We start from the raw sequence: 18,449 nt of genomic DNA, 5'->3' as shown, positions 1-18,449 counted from the left end.
TGATATGTATTATGTCATAAATTTTCTACTGCCTACCTTTTCAGAAGCACAAATTGAGGTTGCCATGTCATGCTTGTGATGCCTCAAGAACAGTTGTGATCTGGGCTGTTCTGTTGCACAAATATATTTGTATTTGTACTCTCTTTTCAAGTAGTGTCAAGTTGGAAGTAATCCTTGTATTCATAAAGATACCCTGAGCAGGTAATTGTTTCCTATTGAACTGTGACCAGTAGCCTCTGTCTTACTCAGTGTCACATTATTGACTATAAGTGTGGTGATATTGAAGGGAGAACTACTGAGTCAGAAGTTGGCCAGACACTCCAGCCCCTGCTTCAGTGAGTGAACAGGTGACTGTGTATTTCTTAAAAGCATGGTATGTGTAGATCTCAGAGCTGCTGATAGGCCTGTTTTAAAAACTGAGCCTGGTGAAGCAGAAGAACTTTCAGCTTTGCATGGGCTCAGGACCCTGTTAATGTGTACATTGTAGCCTATGCAAAGCAGCTATGCGTGCCTAGTTAGCTGCAGCACCATGCCCAATGCCTGTAAGGGCTACAGATCTCTAGTGTTAACTGAATACTCATAGCCCTGCTGCATTGGTTGCAGAAGCGTGGTGCTAAATCCCACTAAGCTGTGCAGGGAAGTTCTCTTGGTTTTGTCTGCATCAAATTTAAATCAGGACTTTACTGGCAAAAAGGGGAAATTAATTAGAAGAGGAAGGGTCACAGGAGAGGAGCCCCTAAAAGCCAGCACTGGCTCTATAGAAGGCTGGAAGTGATTAATAGGAAGCCATCACGATGGACTATGAATTGTCGCTTGAGAAACTTGACAGACGTTATAAAGTATACCATTATAATGTGCTCTCATCTTTACCGTGTGCCCTTTGCTTGTTCTGTATTTCAAGATCTTTGCAATATACTCTGGTTGACACCCATATGTCGCCCACTGAAGCCTATTTCAAATCTCATCCACAAACCACAGGAACAAATTATCACCCCAGGGTATTTGTATCCCCCCCCCCATCTTCTTCCAGCTGCTCAAGTCTCATTCCACCCAACTATGATTGCATTGACAAGGGAGAATGAATGTTTATGTAACCAAACCCCAGTGTGTGGGATTGGTAACCTCTGGCCCTAGCTAAAGTAATCATTGTTAGTGGAACAAGAGCTTTGCTGTACTCGAGACAAGAGGGAGCGCCGTAAAGCCTGGAGACTGAAGAGGAGTTCCACTCTGGAATGGTTTCCTGTTTACCTTCAGGAAAGCGGCTGGTGTTAGCTGAGGCGTTGGTGTTTATTTGTGACTTGTGTGGACCTAGGTGGGGATAGAGAGACTTTTTGTTTGTTTCTATCAGCTGTATCTTTGTGTCAGAGTTACTCTAATACAGTGGTGGCTGTAGTATGAGGCCTGTGACTAGGTAGAATCTGCAAAGCAGCCAGTGTTTGTTTGAGAGGAGGAATAAGGTCAAATTTAAAGTTGTGTCCTTATGAATAAAACGGGCTAGTTAACACTAGAAAAGGTTAATCAGAAACAGTTACCTTTAGTATTGCTTGCACATTTCTCTGGCTGTATTTAAACATTACAAACTGACAGATGTTTGTGTCTGGCACACATGTCTTGTTGCCAGACTTTCATACCACTTTTTCTCATTCCTTTCACACAGTGCAAGGAAATTTGAACTTTTCTATGCTCAGCAAGCTCCAGTTTGCCATGGGATCCACTTGCAGGTGCCTGAGTCATTTGAAGTTGTCTTTACATATGAAATGGTTTAGAACAGTGGCTTGTTGGGAGATGATAAACTCTGGTTTGCTCAGTTTTCTGCATTGGGCATTGTAGCAAACTAGAGTTTGGATGTAGGCTTCCTTCAGTTACACTCTGTAAGTGAGAGGTGAAGGAGGGAAGTGTTTGAGCAGGACAACAAAGCAAGTTCATCATTGAGAAAGGGGGGTTGAGATACCTATTTTACACAGTGTAAAGTTACCTTGTGCCTTTATGCTTGCATGGTTTCATGTCTTCCCATCAGTGATTCTTTATGGGAGTTTTGTGAATTCGCCTTACCACAAAAGAATTCGCACAAACAGTAGTAGAAAACCAGAATCAATTGCTCATGTTTTTCTTTGATGTGCATTTTATGTGCAAATAATGGATATTCTAATTAGCCCTATTTTAGCTATGAGAATCAGGGAATGTAAGATCTGGAGAGATGGTTAATTTTTGATTGTACTCTGTATATTTAAATATTGGTTTCATTTGATTTTAATTTATGCCAATAAAGGGATAGACAGATGGACTGACTGATTGGCAAGTTTATCTCCTTCACAAAGAGAAGTTTGTGGTGATTTTTCAAATACAGCCTGCCTTCTCTGCGTGTTCCTAGAATGGAAGTCTGAGGCTTTGCTGAGGTGTCAGAAAAACCGCTGACTTGAAGGCTAGTCTGACTTCCCAGTGCAGACCCACAGACACATACAAAATACCAAAGAAACCAACTTGAAATTGCTACTTTTAAAAAAAATAGTGAGAATGAGTAATGCAACAATACAACAATCTTTCATTTTCTTTCTCAAACAGAAAACAATAATTTATTCACAAATCTTCACCTGGAAGTCATATTGACCTCTGGTGACTGACCCCTACTGGGGGCCTGGAGGATATTCAGGGAGGTAGCTGAATAAGCTGCTCCTGCCTTCCGACTGGGTATTTCAAGGACAGTCTCCCGTCCAAGTACTAACCACAGCCAACCCTATTTAGTGCTTCCAAGATCTGAAGAGATTGGGCTTGCCTTGGTTATCCAAGTCAGGGCCTGAAAATCATGTTTGAGAGTGGACTAGTGGTGGGGCATCCTTGCTTTTTTGAGCATGATTGAGTTTTCTTGAAACCATGTTTTGTTTTGTTTTTCTAGGGTACAGAAAGGGAAGCAGTGCATTTTGATACCTGCGGTTACTCACCTGGTCATACTTTTGTCTACTATACATAGGGTATTGGACAAAAGGGGTAGGGGAATGAATAGGAATAGCTGTCTCATTGCCTTGATTAGTTGTTGCAGCTAAAGACAAATGCTTGGGTTGTTACCTGGCAATACTAAGAACCTGGCTGACTTTGGTATAGACATAACTTTGTCTGCATTTGAATGTTTTCAAGATGGGGAAGAACAAACTGAGGTATGTGAATGAGAGAACTCTGAGGGATGCAAGGAAAGATGTAATCTTTGGATTGGATCCAGCTTGCTTTTTCACTCAGTCTCTGCCAGTTCTCCTCTTTACTGCAGTCCTCATCACACATGACTTTTATTTATGCAGATCCCATGATCCCCAGCATAACCTTTTTTGGGTGGTCAGAGCGGATCCCTCTTCTCTTTTACACTGGTAAAAAGATGACTGTATGCAACCCTGTGTGTTTGAGGAATGAAAGAACACCTGGTTTTGGTGTCATTGGTTTTCTCTCTTTTTCTCAGAAACTCCTTTTCTGCTAACACACTTCAGAAAGACAGGAAAGTGGTTGAACTTCATGGGGCACTAAAGCCATCATTTGCATTGAAACACTCTAGTGATGCAAGGTGCAAGAAAGTGGCTTCAACAACCCTGAAACTTCTGAGCCTTATCTTCTGCCCAGCCTGTACATATCTGTACAAATTTTGGAGGCAGACAAGAGGCAAGAACGGAGGAAGTAGACCCTCTGTCAAGGTCATCCCATTGTAGGCAGAGAAAATGTTGTCTGTTTTGTTCAGCCAGCAAGCAGAAGGGCAGATCTGAATTTCACTTTTACAGTCAGATCTCAGTTCACACATTAGACCTCAATCTGTTTCTTTTGATGACTATTTGCACCTTCTAGCCTTCCATTAATAGTCTCTGGTTGTTTTATTGATTGTAATGTAACACACATTTGTAAAATTGTAATTATTCCAACTTTATTGCAGCACTTATTTAGGTTTGTATCCTGCAGCCTTTTAATTTTTTTCAATAAATTGATTACTTAAAAAACAAACACTTCACCATCTGAGTTGTGTTATCGGTTGAAAAAATTGCAGTTGTCTATGGAGATGTGATGACCTGAAAGGAAACAAAGAAAAAAGGGTGTGTGTGAAAAAGACCTTGGTGTCTTTGTATGTTAGTAACTTAAATGAAAGAACAAACAAGCAGAAAAGAGCGTATGTGTTTCTAAACAATCAGTGAAATATGCTATAGTTTCTGCCCTCCAGGCTGCTTAAGGAACAAAAATTGGAAGTTATGGTTGTTACACACTCTGTTTTGAATTAAACTGATCGTGCCAAATTTCTGTTCATAATCATTGAATTATGTAATACGGGTTCCTAGAAAAAGCTGGTTTTGTTTGTTACAGCCCAGAGTGCATGTCATAGTTGACATCTCTGATCCAACGAAGTATGCATGCAGCTATCAAGGCTGTGTGCAAGTAGCCCTAAAAATAATGCTGGTCAGTTTTGTAGTGGATGGGGATACTCCAGGCAGGACTTTTATGGTGATGGTACTGCCCAGACTGAGTATTGGCACCATTTGGAGGGGCTCTCCCAAGTCCTGAGGAGGGAATTGGTAGAAATTGGTGCAGCCTTTTATAAGAGACACCTTTTTAAAACAAAATGAATTTAAAAAGTACTGACTACAGATAATGCAATGTTGAATGCAGCCCCCTCCACATGCCTCTGATCAGTAGGAATTTGGTTGTTGCTATTAGTATTGGGAATTGTACCCTGGACATTTTTTGCTGTCACAGCTCTGCCACTTCCATAGAAATCTGTGCAGCTGCTACATCGGTCCCTGTGGAACTCCCAGGGCTCTTGCAAAATCCTCAGAAGGGCAGGCTTGGGTGTCATGATCAGATCCTCCATTTGGCTGAATTATCAGGATACAGCTGAAATCCATCAAGTTGCTGAAGCTTGCCCAGCTTCCTTTGAGTGCTGTGGAAGGGTGCACACTATACTTGCTGGTGTTACTTTAAGGAACCTAGAAAGCCACTTAACATTGAATTTGCAACTTTCTAAAGTCCTATGAAAATTCCCATCCAAGGCAGGTGGACGGGGGTCCGCAGTCTCCAGACAGGCTCTTGCTTATGGCAGTTTTCCATGCTTCTGATTAGGATTTTTCCCCCCTGGTTTATTGTTGCTCATCAAAATATCATGGTGGGGTTATCCCATGCACTAGCCTCTTTGGAGTCCCTGAAGTTCCACAGCTCTATCAGTAGGATTTGAGAGCTCAGAATCATTCCTAACTACCACATGGTATATGTAGGAGCTTTACTTTAAAGGTTTGCGGGATAGGGTGGGGTATAAATCTAAACATTAAATTAAATTAAAAGATTGGATCTTGGTTCAAGTTTGTGTGTGAATGCAAAGTTCTTGCTTTGATGCAACACCAGATGGATTAGAGCAGGGTATCAAACATATGGCCCACAGGCTGGGACTGACCCCTGTAGGGGTCATATCCAGCCCATGAGCAACTGGCTTCTTCCTGCTTCCTTCTCCAGGGCTGCTGCTGCATTGCAGATCGCTTTTGCTCAGCTCCCTCTGCTGCTTCCTTCCCAGCCAAGCCTCTCTTCCCTCCATTGGCTGAGGGCTCCTCCCTTGGGAGGAAGGTAGTGGAGGCAAAGACTGAGAGAGAGCCCCACTCAGGAGAGAGAACCAAGTCCTGTGGCTCCTGTAAAACCATCAATGTTTTATTTCAGGTATAAGGTTTCATATAATTCTTCAAAGGGAGGGTAAATGGATTCTTCTGACAAGCATAGTGTACGTTGAGATTACCATGTTCTGCTGTTTTCTTTGACACGTGATCTCTCTCTCACACGCACACATGCGTATGTATGTTAAAAGGAAAGGGCATTAGGGATAAGGGAAAAGGAGAATTAAAAGGAAATTATTTTGGCTTAGTCTGAAAGGGTGTGTGTGTGTGTTCAGATTATATTTCTCTGTGCCTATCTTGGATTTTATTTTCTTTCCAAAAGACTCTTATTCAGAATTGGAACACCTGAATTGGCTTCCATTGTTTAATTAACGAATTCCATTCTTTAATAATGGAAGAAGATGGCTAAATATTTAAGAATACATTTATGGGTCTTCATGTTCCAGTTCAACATGTCTTCTTTTCTTCCCTCCCACCTCACTGGCTGCCTTTCTTCATTCTCCCTTTGCTTGTTGAACTGATTCATTATCCTCACTAGCATTTGAGTGCATTTTGCCCAGTCTGAAATCAACACATTTCACTTAAAGAGATCCCCCTCTTCAGTTTAAACATATGAAGGGAAAAAAAGAAACCTAACAGTACAGCTTGCAAGCTTCGTTAGTGGAAAGGAGCAAGAGTCCAGTAGAACCTTACAAAATTTGTGGCAGCGCATGAGCTTTCATGAGTCACTGCTCACTTCAGATAAAGCTAGAATGTGAGTCCATTGGCCCTTATATCTTGGGGAGTGGAGTGATTTCAGATGCCAGATGACAATAGCAGGTGTTGGTAATGAGAGAAGAAACCCAGGTCTCAATTCACCCCTGGAGGATGCATTGAGCTCCATTCAACAGTCTCTCTTTTTAATCTCACTTTGTAAGAGAACTGCTATTCTTAGGTCAGCAATGTCCTGGAAGATCAAACATCCCCCACTGGTTTTTGTATGTTGTGATTTCTAATGTCAGACTTATGTGGATTTATTATTTGCATCCTCATAGACTGAATCCTCCTGGACTGAATTGAGATCTAGGTTCCAGCATGTGAAATCACCTGTGGTACTTCCTGTTACATTTTACAATATGCATGGCCTGGCCAGGCAAAGTGATATTTATGTTAGATCGAGCCCTCTTAACAAATGAGTTCAACACCACTGGGGTTTTTTTGAAAAGAGAATGTGCTAGGTAAACTAGGAGCTGTCTCCAAAATGTCACGGTAGAAAGTCCTTAAAGGTTTCTCAAAATGATGTGTGGAGTTTATGTAAGACCGAGTGTCTTATTTCATTTTTGATTATCTTTCTTGCTGTTCCTTTCATCTTGATATGACGGCAGAGCCCAGGCTATGTTATATCGCACCTCTGCACAGGGATCTCTGTGTTACTCAGAAAGAATCTTGTATCTACAAAACTGTGAGTCACAGATGCCATTAATTGATTCCACTGAGGTTTTTCAGAGTAATTTTTCCAGGAAGCAGGTAGCCCTTTTCTTATGTTAAAGGAAATGCTGAGAATTCTCATTGCCAGTAGGAAGACTACAGAAAAACGGTCTCTCTTCATCTCCCACCATTTTTCACTTCAGTCCTCACCATTGTGATCATCACCAAAAAGTGTTGGTTGGTCTTAATATCACTCTTGTATTTCTGTCTGGTACTTTTCATCTTGCTTTGAGCCAGTTTTGAGAAGCAAAGTACTTGCCTGTTAACACCAAATTCCAGCATAAATTGTTGTAGAGAGGCAACTGGATCCAGTGCAAAATGGAAAAGTTTCATCATCAGTAATACATTTTTGGTGGACACGTCTATGAGGTGTAAGTGGATTTATCTCCCACAGGACCTGCCAACCTCCCCATCAAGAGTTGCACCTTAAGTTCAGTCTCTAAGTGATGGGGAGGAATCAGGATTTTGGAAATGCTGAAGGAAAAGGTGGTTGACTTGTTCCATGGCAGAGCAGGACTCTTTAGTGAGTCTTTCAAAACATTTATGTTCCTTTTTCTGTCTGTTTCTATTTTTCTACATGACTCTTCAGTTGAACTTTTCCACCTGCAAGAATTCTCAGCACAGACAATCAGGGATATCAAGTCATCCACGGGTTCAGATCGTTGCCAGTTCACAAATTGCAGCCAATAACAGTTGAGCACAAGATCTATAAGAGAAGCCATGTTTGATCAAGCCCATCCAGTCCAAAACCCAGGTGCCATCAGAAGGTCCACCAGTGGAACCAGAACTCCAGAAGCCCTCCCACTGTTGCCCCCCAAGCACAAAGGATACAGAGCATCACTGCCCCAGACATAGTGTTCCTTGTGGGTTGTGGCTAATAGCCACTCATGGACATCTGCTGCTCCATGTTTATCTAATCCCCTCTTGCAGCTGTCTGTGCTTGTAGTTGCCACCACTTCCTGCTGCAGAGAATTCCACGTGTTAATTACTCTTTAGGTGAAGAAGTACTTCCTTTTATCTGTTCTAAGCATATTACTCATTAATTTCATTGAGTGCGCATGGGTTCTTATATTGTGAGAAAGGGAGAAAAGTACTTCTTTCTCTGTCTTCTCTATCCCATAATCTGGACGCTTGACACATAGTTCACCTGTGTTCGAACATGCTCATAGCAGCATAGTGGTGGAGGAAATATGACTGTACATGTGTATCTCACCTCATGCTTTACTTCTTCTGCTCCCCACCCCTGGGCTGGTGCTACCTCCCTATCTACTGATCACCATGTAAATTAAACTCCCCAGAATTAACTTTACATTTTTGTGATTTATTAGTGTGTTGTCTCTTTGTGTCCTTTATGGCAGAGTTTCTCAGTGTTCAGTAATGACTGGTGAGCTGTCTGAAACTCAATAAATTTGGTGCATGTGTGTTCTTGCACAGCTTTATAGGAATTGTAGTTTTCCTCCCTACTTGCATCCGCTGAAATCTTGTTTTACTATTTGATTAATGAAAGATATGCCTTTGGACTTGTTTTCTTGCAGCATTCTTGGCATGTTATGCCTGTTATGACCTAGTACTTGTTAATAGGAATGGAAAGTGAGCAGCCCTGATCTTGCAATCAATTCTGTGCATGTGCCAGCATGATAATATGCCACCAACTATGCAGGTGCAAAAAGCAGCATCATATTCAGAGGTCTGCTGCCTCTGTTGATGAGCACTCCCTTCAGTCACTTTGGGTAGAACTATGACTGATTCTGAGTTCAACAAGTATGTAGGCTGCTTTAATAACCTGACCATGACCTGGCTGGATACTTATCTTCTCCAGAAGATGTACTTTCTTGACCAGACAGGTACAAACTTTGCCTCAAGCTGCCACACAAATTACAAATGTCACTTTCTACCAAGATGTGACCTGACCAGGACCTTATAGCTCAAAAGGGCACTGTGCTGGAGCAAGATATTGGTATCAAAATTTGAGGAAAACTTTTGAGGGGAGCTGTTGCAAATGAGGAGCTATATTGTTTCATGTTTTAGTGGCAATTGTGTTTGAGTTTCAGGTCTTAATATTCCTGTAGTTAGTACTTCTGACTCTGTTTATATCTGACCCAGTTGAAACTTAAATCTTTGGTTTGCAGTAAGGTGAGCCTTTTGACAGTACTAGTTACATGATTTAGCAAAAGGCTACTGGTGGGGGAAGAATACTAGGGATGGGAAGGGCTGTGTGTGATGTGTGTGTGATGGTAGTCTAGTGTAGCAGGGGAAGCAAAGGCAATTTAACTTAATTTTATTTTATTTATTTATACCCCGCCCTATCCTACAAGCAGACTCAGGACGGCTTGCAACAATAAAAACAAACATCACAATTAAAACATCATAAAACAATTACAATAAAATCAGAACAGCATATTGGGTCTGGATCAGTTAAGATTACACCTGTAATCTTCACTTGAATTACCATTCTAGTACTATAAATTTAGTCCTATTGAAAAACTAGTTTTATTCCTAGATTTTGTTATTAACACTCACGTGACAAGTAAAGAACCCAAGGTCTGAGTCCACTTACATACATTTTTACTGAGATATCTCATTGCTTTTTTGTCTTTTGTCTATTTTCATTTGTTGCTAAGGAACTCCTAAAGTAGTTACTGTGCATCTCTTTCGTGTGTGTGAACATGTCCTTGGCTACCTGTTTGGGATGTGCCACAGTGACCTCTAGTGGTCCCAGGTAGACCCACTGGCATTTTAGAGTTGTTTGGAATACAGTCAGGCCTTGTGTAATCAAGTCTGAGACTTGGATGATGGTTTGGAGCAGTGGACTAGAAGGGAACCTTTCAAAGACAGGTGATGAATGCTAGGCTGTATCTGCACTACAGGATATCCTGGCTATATTTTGTGCTGCTCTGGCTAGCATCACTTACAGTGTGTTTTCCTTGTGCAGTCAGTTATTTCTCATCTGTGCATCCACATATCTATAGACTACACTAGGTGCACTTTAGATGCATTAGAAAATTTTGCTTCTTAGATAACTTCTAGAGGAAGGTAAAGGAGATTGTGAGCCACTCTGAGACTGTGAGATTTGGAGTTGAGGGTGGGATATAAATCCAATTTCTTTTTCTTCTTTTTTCTGGGGAAATGAGCACCTGCCATTTCTCCAGAAAGCATTTTCCTGGGGGCATCTTCTTTGGGGAGGGCCATAACCCTGTAAATACAATCCTCACCAACAGGTAGAGGAGAGTCAGCTGGAGATTTCCTGTCAGTTTGGTGCCTCTAGCTTGCACAGGATCTGTTCTGTACACTTTTGAACCCCCTGAAACTGTGCATGTCAAAATGACCACCTGTTATTTTGACAGACTCAGATCCAGGGTTTATAGAACAGATCTTGTGCAAGCTAGAGACATCAGATCTGCAGAGAACCTCCACCAGATGCTCCTCTACATGCCCTCCAAGTTACGTTGCTTTGAAGTTTGGTAAATACTTTGATTGAGCAGAGACCATATGAATGGAAATGTATCCATTCATGTACTGCCACAAACAGCTGGAAAGTTTGTGCTGGTTGACCTGCCACAAGCGTCACCTCATGAACCATGAACTGCCCCAAATTTGGTTTGTTTCCATCCCTAATAAACTGAATCTCGATAAGAAGGAGGTGATGCTGGCTGAGGCTGGAAGGGCTGCTGCTTCAAATGGGATTGTTCTTCCTACCATTAATGATGTGTAGCTTTCTCTGAAGAATTCTGTCAAGAGCTTTGGGAGTGTTGTTGGAACCTGGTTTCTTACTGGTGAAACAGGTATCCATGATAGCAAAACATGCTTGTGATGGTGCTCACCTTTAAAATCCTCTATGTCTTGGGACCCACATACTTGAAGGACTGTTTCTCTCTGTGTGTTTCTGTACAAGGTCTGCTAGCAATACTCCCCTTGTGTAAGACATGTCTGGCAATAGCCTCATCTCAGCTTTTTTAGTGGCTGCCTCATCCCTCTGGAACAGCCTCTTGGAAGAGGTCAGAAGTAATACAGCCCCCTGGCTTTCCTGAAATGCTGAAATACAGAATTATGCAGCTTGAGCCTGGATCAAGAGGAAAAATGGGTAAAGTTTGCATCCTGAATTGCACAGGGGAAAGGTGGGTGTCCAAATATGTTAAATAAATAAACTGACAACTGTCTAGCCTAGCATGGTGATTCTGGAGCAGAGGGGAGAGAGAAAATCTGATGGTGCCATGGGAAAGAAAGTAGGTTATTGGTAGTATGTATTTTGTGCACATTGTTTCATCACCCTCTTTTCATCTTCATCATCTCCAGAGCTTTCCCTACAGCAGCTGAACAGCAGGGCATTTTGGGAATCTTCCGTTCCAAAGTGGAGTTCTGTACCTTTGGCTAACATGATAGTTGTGTCTATCCAGGTTTCTGGAAGCAATACTTCTGAGCATGTCATCTTTGCAAGGGTCTCTGGTTTTGGTCTTGAGTCTCATTCTGATTGACTCCTTTTCCTCTCCCCCACACCTGTGCAGTTGATATTCGAGAAATCCAAGAGATTCGTCTGGGAAGAAACTCCCGAGATTTTGACCGATATCAGGAGGATCCGTCTTCTCGACCAGACCCGTCTCACTGCTTTGTTATCCTTTATGGCATGGAATTCAGGTTGAAAACACTCAGCCTGCAAGGTGAGATTTTTTGTCTTCCTGCCTGTTCTCATTGAGTGTATAGATTCTCAGATGGCATATTGCCATACTCAAATTCGCCTTGCAACCATCTAAATTAATTCACTGTTCAGTAATGTTTGACGTTTGTGGTAGCAGGGAGGGGAAGTGAGTAAGCGGCAGCACCGGTGCCGAGAGGCTCTTGGTTGGGTACCTGTAGCAAATGAAAATTATCTTAGGTGGTTTGCAGCATTTTCTACAAAATGTATTTTTAAGAAATCAATAAAACCACTTCTGAAAAAACATGCAGGAAATAAATTACAGCCGTGCCAGAAATTAATTTATTCCCCTCTTGCCATTCCATTTTACTCGGCAGTCTGATTCAAAAGCCCTGTGGAAAAGGAAGGTCTGAAGAGCCATAGAAGTCTTTGAGAGAATGTTAGTTTCAGCAAATGCTTGTTTTTTTAATAGGTTTATAGTGGTTTTATTATATTGGTTTATCCTGCAAATGGATTTTAATTTTTTTTTTATCATGACCTAACTGGCACTTTATTTATTGCTGTTTTTACTCACATGAGTTGATATTTTTTGGAAATGTGTTGCCATTGAGAATCCACTGATAGTAGTATAGTAGGTTAGCAGCGTGTGTGAACAAGATCTTGGGGGTATGGGTGAACCATAATTTAATATGAACAGCTAGTGTGGTGCAGCAACAAAAGGCAAATGCCATTTTGGGGTGTTTCAACAGAGGCATGACATCCAGATCACAAGATGTCCTTTTTCCACTGTACACTGCATTGATCAGGCTGCTCCTGGAGTATTGTATGCAGTTCTGGAGGCTTCGTTTCAAGGGAACACACCCAGGGAAATGCTGTTTGCCACTTTAGGATCAGGCAGCAGTTTTTTTTCAGACCAGTTTTGCCAGGGATCCTGGAAGGTTTTGGGTACTTCCCCCCTCCCCCATCTTCTGGGCATGGAGCAGGTGTCACTGGGTGTGTGTGGGGGGTATTTGTGAATTTCCTGCGTTGTGCAGGGGGCTGGATTAGATGACCCTGGAGGTCCCTTCCAACTCAATGATTGTATGATCCTGTAATATGGACAGAATAGAGCAGGTGTAGAGGAGAGCAGTGAGGATGATCAGGGGCCTGGAGACCAAGCCCTATGAGGAAAGGCTGAGGGACTTGGAAATATTCAGTCTGGAGAAGAGGAGGTTGAGGGGGGACATGATTGGTCTCTATAAGTACTTGAAGTGCTGTCACTTAGAGGAGGGCAGGGAGCTGTTCCTGTTGGCAGCAGAGGACAGGACTTTCTAAATTAAGGGTGGAAAGGTGCTGGCTGGATATTAGGAAACATTTTTTTTACAGTTAGAGTTGTTCAACAGTGGAATCAGCTACTGAGGGAGGTGATGAGCTCCCCCTCACCAGCAATCTTTAAGCAGCAGCTAGACAAACACTTGTCAGGGATGCTCTAGACTGATCCTGTATTGAGCAGGGGGTTGATAGTCTATATGGCCCCTTCCAACTTTATGATAGAACGTATGGATCATAAGTGGTAAGGAATTGATTAACATGTTTTATTTCTTGCCCCGTGTTTATTGCACCACCTCAGATCTACAAAAAAACTGACTGAAAGAGAGAACACGCATTAGCCGTCTTTTTTTTAAATTGTACTGTTCTTAATTATTTTAATTACATTTTACTTTCTGAATCACCTTGAAAAGAGAGACAGCATCTACATTTTCTAAATAAACGGATAGTTGGAGAACAATCTCTCAACCCTTCACCAAGTTCAGCACTTGGCGTGACCCATGCATTGCACATTTCCAGTGACTCAATTTGGTTGTGGGAATTGGTCCATAAAAAGCTTCATAAGCATGTCTGCTATAAATGATTAGCCCTTTGAAACACTGACTAGCTTGTTGCTTTTACATACATCAAGTTCCCTGGTGTCATGTACGTTGACAGCTAATGGAGAGCTAATGTATCAATTTCTTACAATCTGTAAATATTCTGCCTGAACATTTTTAGGAATTTCTCAAAACCCCAGGTGACACAGCTGACCAGCTGTCAACAAGCTTGTCACGAATGACAAAAAATACACCCCAAGACAGGAGAATTATTTCAGTCATGAATGCCCAGGGATGTTGTTCTCTTTTAATGGTTCTTTTCTGAATGCTCTGTTATAATTTATAAGATCAGTGGGATTAGTTTCCCTCAGTTACAGGCCAGCTGTGCAGGGACTTCCTGCATGGAAACAGGGTCATTGACTGCCTCATATCTTTATATGTCCACACGGTCTTTTATTTTCACAGCCACATCCGAAGACGAAGTCAACATGTGGATCAAAGGGCTGAACTGGCTAGTGGCGGATACCTTAAAGGCTCCTACCCCACTGCAGATTGAAAGGTAAAACAGAAATTGACAGCAGGAAAGTGAGAGCAGGCAGATGGGGGTTGTAGGACTGTCATTTATCCTCCTGCTTGACCATCTTTTAAATATATATATGATCCTGGCATGTAACAACAAGTCCGCAGTGTGTGTTCTTACTAAATGATGCAGATTTCTATACTCTTAACTTAATTTAGAGGTTTATTGCTCTTCCCAGAGTGATACATCTTGCATTGTGTGTGTATTCTGGTGTAATGTCTAGAATGTCAGACTAGGATCTAGGAGACCCAGGTTTGAATTCTACTCTGCCAGGGAAGCTTGCTGGATGACGTTGGGACCCATCTAACTCAGAGATGTGAAGGCCCAGAGAAAAAAGAGGGGGCATTTTTCTAACTTTTTTTCAATTGTTCTGATGGATGTTTTGGGGTGGAAAGGGGGGTATAAATGCAGTAAAAACAAAAAGAGGTGTGTAAAAGCCTTGTATGGGAGAGCAAATGGGCCGGTGGTGGTGGTAAATGGCTGCTGCCAGTAGACTGGAGCAGGAAATCTACAGGAAAACCTGCTGTGGGAAGCCCTATTGCCTCTGTCATGTATTGGCAGCTGCAGCAGCATTGTAGCAGCAACCCATGCCCATGTGGAAAACATCACTCTTCTCTTCTTTATGCCCCGAAATATTCTCCAGTACTGTCCAAACAATCCCTCTTGCGGTTCTATGTGTACATTAACCAATATAAAATTTAGAGGGGCTTTTTTAATTGGCTGATATGTGACTGTGAATCTTTTTCAGCTGCAAAGAATTGTCCATTTTTCCCCCCAGCTGGTTTGTTTTTGGCAAAAATACTGAGGATTTCAGTACTTTGTCCCTGTTTAAATACACTTGACTTAATTACTCTGTGATATTTAACACTTGTACATAGAGATGCAAATGGGTAAGAGAATACACCTCTGTAGTTTATTTTTATCCAACCCTACTTTGAAGGGGCTCAGATCAGTGTTTTTGGTTCTTTCTTCGCATCACAGCTTTGTGAAGTAGTTTAGGCTGAGAGTGTGAGTGGACAGGGTCACCCAGTAAGTTCTATGGTCAAGTGAGGATTTGAATCCATGTCTCCCAGATCCTAGTCAGACACTTTAGCCACTACACAGGCACTGCCTCTTTTTCTTAGTTAGATTTTGTGGAGAAAATGTTCTTGAGATACGTGTACATAGTTGTTTTTTTGGCCAATGCTAGGTAACCTGCATATTAAAAGTGTGGCCAATCACAGATTTAAATTTCTAAACATATTTCTTTTCAGGTGGCTTCGAAAGCAGTTCAACTCAGTCGACCGCAACAGAGAAGATAGGTAAATAGCAGGGCACTTGACTTTTTAAAATTAGAGCATGTCTACAAATTTGTATAAATGTCCGCTCTGTTTTATATAATGAAATAATTAATTCTGGTGTCTGTCAGATAACCAAGGTTGAGTAATAGATACTGTGCTGTACTGTAAAGGTGGGAGGCAGTTTCTTTTATCCCTGGCACAACCAGAAGCACTTTTACATGAAAACAATATAACTGGAAGTAATTTTGTGAAGCAACCCATAGCACTGTGCTGAGTGCTCATTCTTCTGATAATACACAGAAGTTGAAAATATCTCATTTACATGGACAAAGAGATCTACTCAGGCAGGTAGAGTTGGCTTGCTATTGTGGGTTACTAAGTGGACAAGATTTGTTAAATTTAAGGCTGGAGAGAGGCAATGGTTTTAGGGCCGGCTGAGATTCTTGGTCTAGCTTTAACCTTGGTTCAGCATTCTGATTTATGAGGGAAAAAAATCATCTGTAGTTAAACTGATACAAGATTTTTCTTTCATTTTAAATTAAAACTTTATGCAAAAACATGAAGCTTAGAACAGCTAGATCTGAGTCCAGTGGCACTGGAAAGACCAACAAGACTTTTGTGCTATAAACTTTCAAGAGTCAGAACACCCTTTGTTAGATATAAGTTGGATTGTAGATTTCTGAGTCCTTGTATTCCCCCCCCCCATGGAACTTAGAAGTGTCTGCCTGCCTGCCTGCCTGCCTGCCTGCCTGCCTGCCTGCCTATCTATCTATCTATCTATCTATCTATCTATCTATCTATCTATCTATCTATCTATCTATCTATCTATCTATCTATCTATCTTTCGTCTATTGTCTGTCTATCATTTATCTCTCTATTATCTATTGTCTATCTGTCTGTCTGTCTATTATCAATATCTATCATTTATCTGTCTATCAACATCTGTCTGTCTATCTATCTATCATCCATCCATCCATCCATCCTCTATCTCAAAAACTGAAAACGTCCATCAAGGAAGTGTTTTTAGAGGTGTTATTCATTTTGTCAAACATCAGCAACTATAAAAACAACAGACATTCTTCTGTGTGTTTGGTTCAGAGCTATTAGTTTCCTTATATTCATAATGGATGTGTGGAAAAGAGTGATAGCATTGACTTTTACAGTAAGGGCACTGAAATGTATTAGGTAGTAATAGCATCCCTCTGAAAGGACTAATGTACTTTGAAATGACTCTCATTTTGAATGCCAGCTCTGCATACACCACCTCTGATCCTCTCCGCCTGACCTTCCATCTTCATGTCCTAGTCTATTACTTCTGTGTTCTTCTCCTTTTCAGCATAGGTTTCCTTTAATGAACTTAAGAGTATGTTAACCTTTCAATATTGATTTTTCTTAAAGTGCTCTTCCCTTAGAAAGATGAAATGCTTTAACCATTACCACTAAATTTCAAAAAGGGGGAGTGAAGCGAGGACTCCCATGTTAAAGCTAATGGCAAGAAAACTTAACAAAGATGCCTGTGTTGCCATGGCAACTAAGCACCTGATGGATTGGATAGTCTACAGGATCTCCCCCACCCCGTGCTGCATATAGAGTTTGTTCTGTCCTTTCTCCAGAGATTTCTCGTCTGTCTGTCTTTACTTGGAAACCTCAAAGCCTGGTGCTGTTTGTGGGTATGCAGTACTTGGGAGAGGGTGTGACTACTGAGGGAGGCAAAAGTCTGCAGTTGGCAATTTGAGCAGACAGGAGTGAGCTGGATTGCTTAGATTGGGGGTCAACAACCTTTTTGAGCCTGTGGGCACTTCTGGAATTCTGACACAGGGTGGTGGGCTCAAGCACAAAATGGTGGTGCCGCAGAAGGCAGAACCAGCCTCAGAATGACTGCCATGGGTTACCTTCAATCATACAGTGAAGATCATTGTATTCGGGGGGGAGGGTGGGGTATAAATAAAATTTTATTATTATTATTATTTATTATTCTGGTGGCAGCTGCTGCCTAAGCAATAAACGTCCGCACATCCATTTAGATTGCTTGCTGGGCAAAAGCCCTACCTGGCCACACAGACTTTCTAAAAAACCCTTGGGGGGTGCCAGAAAATGTGCCAGTGGGCAACATGGGAACCAGCTGGAAATCTTGGCTTACATGGCTAGTTTCTCAGTGTCTGTCTGGTCCATTTTGATCTGACTCTTTTTCTAAGGTGCTCAGAACACCATATATGGTTGTTTCTTCCTCCATATAAGGGAGTTGGGTTAGTCTGAGAGACAGTGATTGCTCCAAAGTCTCCCTAGTGATCTTTGTAGTTGAAATGGCAATTTTGAACTCTGTTCAAAAATTAGACCACCTTGAGCCAAGAAGAAAAGGTATAGTTAATAAGCGAAACACCAGCCAGCATGATTTGTTCTGCCTACAAGCCAAACAGAATCCTCTACGTATGACCCATGCATTTGTTGAAGAATAATGTGAATCAATGTCCTGCCCTTCCATTCCCACATGTCATTACCAGATTGTGAACACAACTAGATGGGACCACGGTGTAAGTTCAAAGCATACAAGAAAAGGACCACCGTGAAAATGAACAACCAATTATGAAATAACACTTTGAATGCCTATTCAAATTATCGTACACATACGGTATAGAAATAACTCCTATAAATGAATGTATTGCTCAGAGAACATGATAAGAGCATACAGCATCTATACATATCAGTATTCATACACATTCATACATATTGTGAGCAATGTTCCCACTAAGTTGTGGAGTCTTGTGAGCGAAAATTCTGCTTTGTGAGCTACTGGCATTAAAGTTCTGAACTACAGCATAAGTTATTGTGCTCTGGGGCCATTTTTCCTGGGCTAAGACAAACGTGTGAGCTGGAGGCTAAAAAATTATGAGCTAGCTCACACTAACTCAGTTTAGAGGGAACACTGATTGTGAGCATGGTATGGACGTGCAAAGAAGTGTATGTGTATAGGCTCCATCACCACAATCAGGAGTGCTGCTTTTCAAACATTCCCAGTCACAGTGA

At 41.5% G+C, this 18,449-nt stretch overlaps 1 protein-coding gene across 2 annotated transcripts in view; it reads left to right on the top strand.

Moving 5' to 3' along the window:
• PLCG1 (phospholipase C gamma 1) overlaps positions 1 to 18,449 on the top strand; it is a 114,467-nt gene that overhangs the window by 34,240 nt on the left and 61,778 nt on the right. For both annotated transcript variants that reach the window (XM_060230917.1, XM_060230918.1), the window contains exons 2-4: positions 11,591 to 11,743; positions 14,031 to 14,124; positions 15,399 to 15,446. In XM_060230917.1, the coding sequence (XP_060086900.1) occupies positions 11,591 to 11,743; positions 14,031 to 14,124; positions 15,399 to 15,446 (295 nt within the window). The remainder of the gene's footprint in view (positions 1 to 11,590; positions 11,744 to 14,030; positions 14,125 to 15,398; positions 15,447 to 18,449) is intronic.

Source organism: Heteronotia binoei, chromosome 2 (genome assembly GCF_032191835.1).
Source record: "Heteronotia binoei isolate CCM8104 ecotype False Entrance Well chromosome 2, APGP_CSIRO_Hbin_v1, whole genome shotgun sequence".
Taxonomy (NCBI): Eukaryota; Metazoa; Chordata; class Lepidosauria; order Squamata; family Gekkonidae; genus Heteronotia; species Heteronotia binoei.
This window is presented reverse-complemented; position numbering and strand designations above follow the sequence as displayed.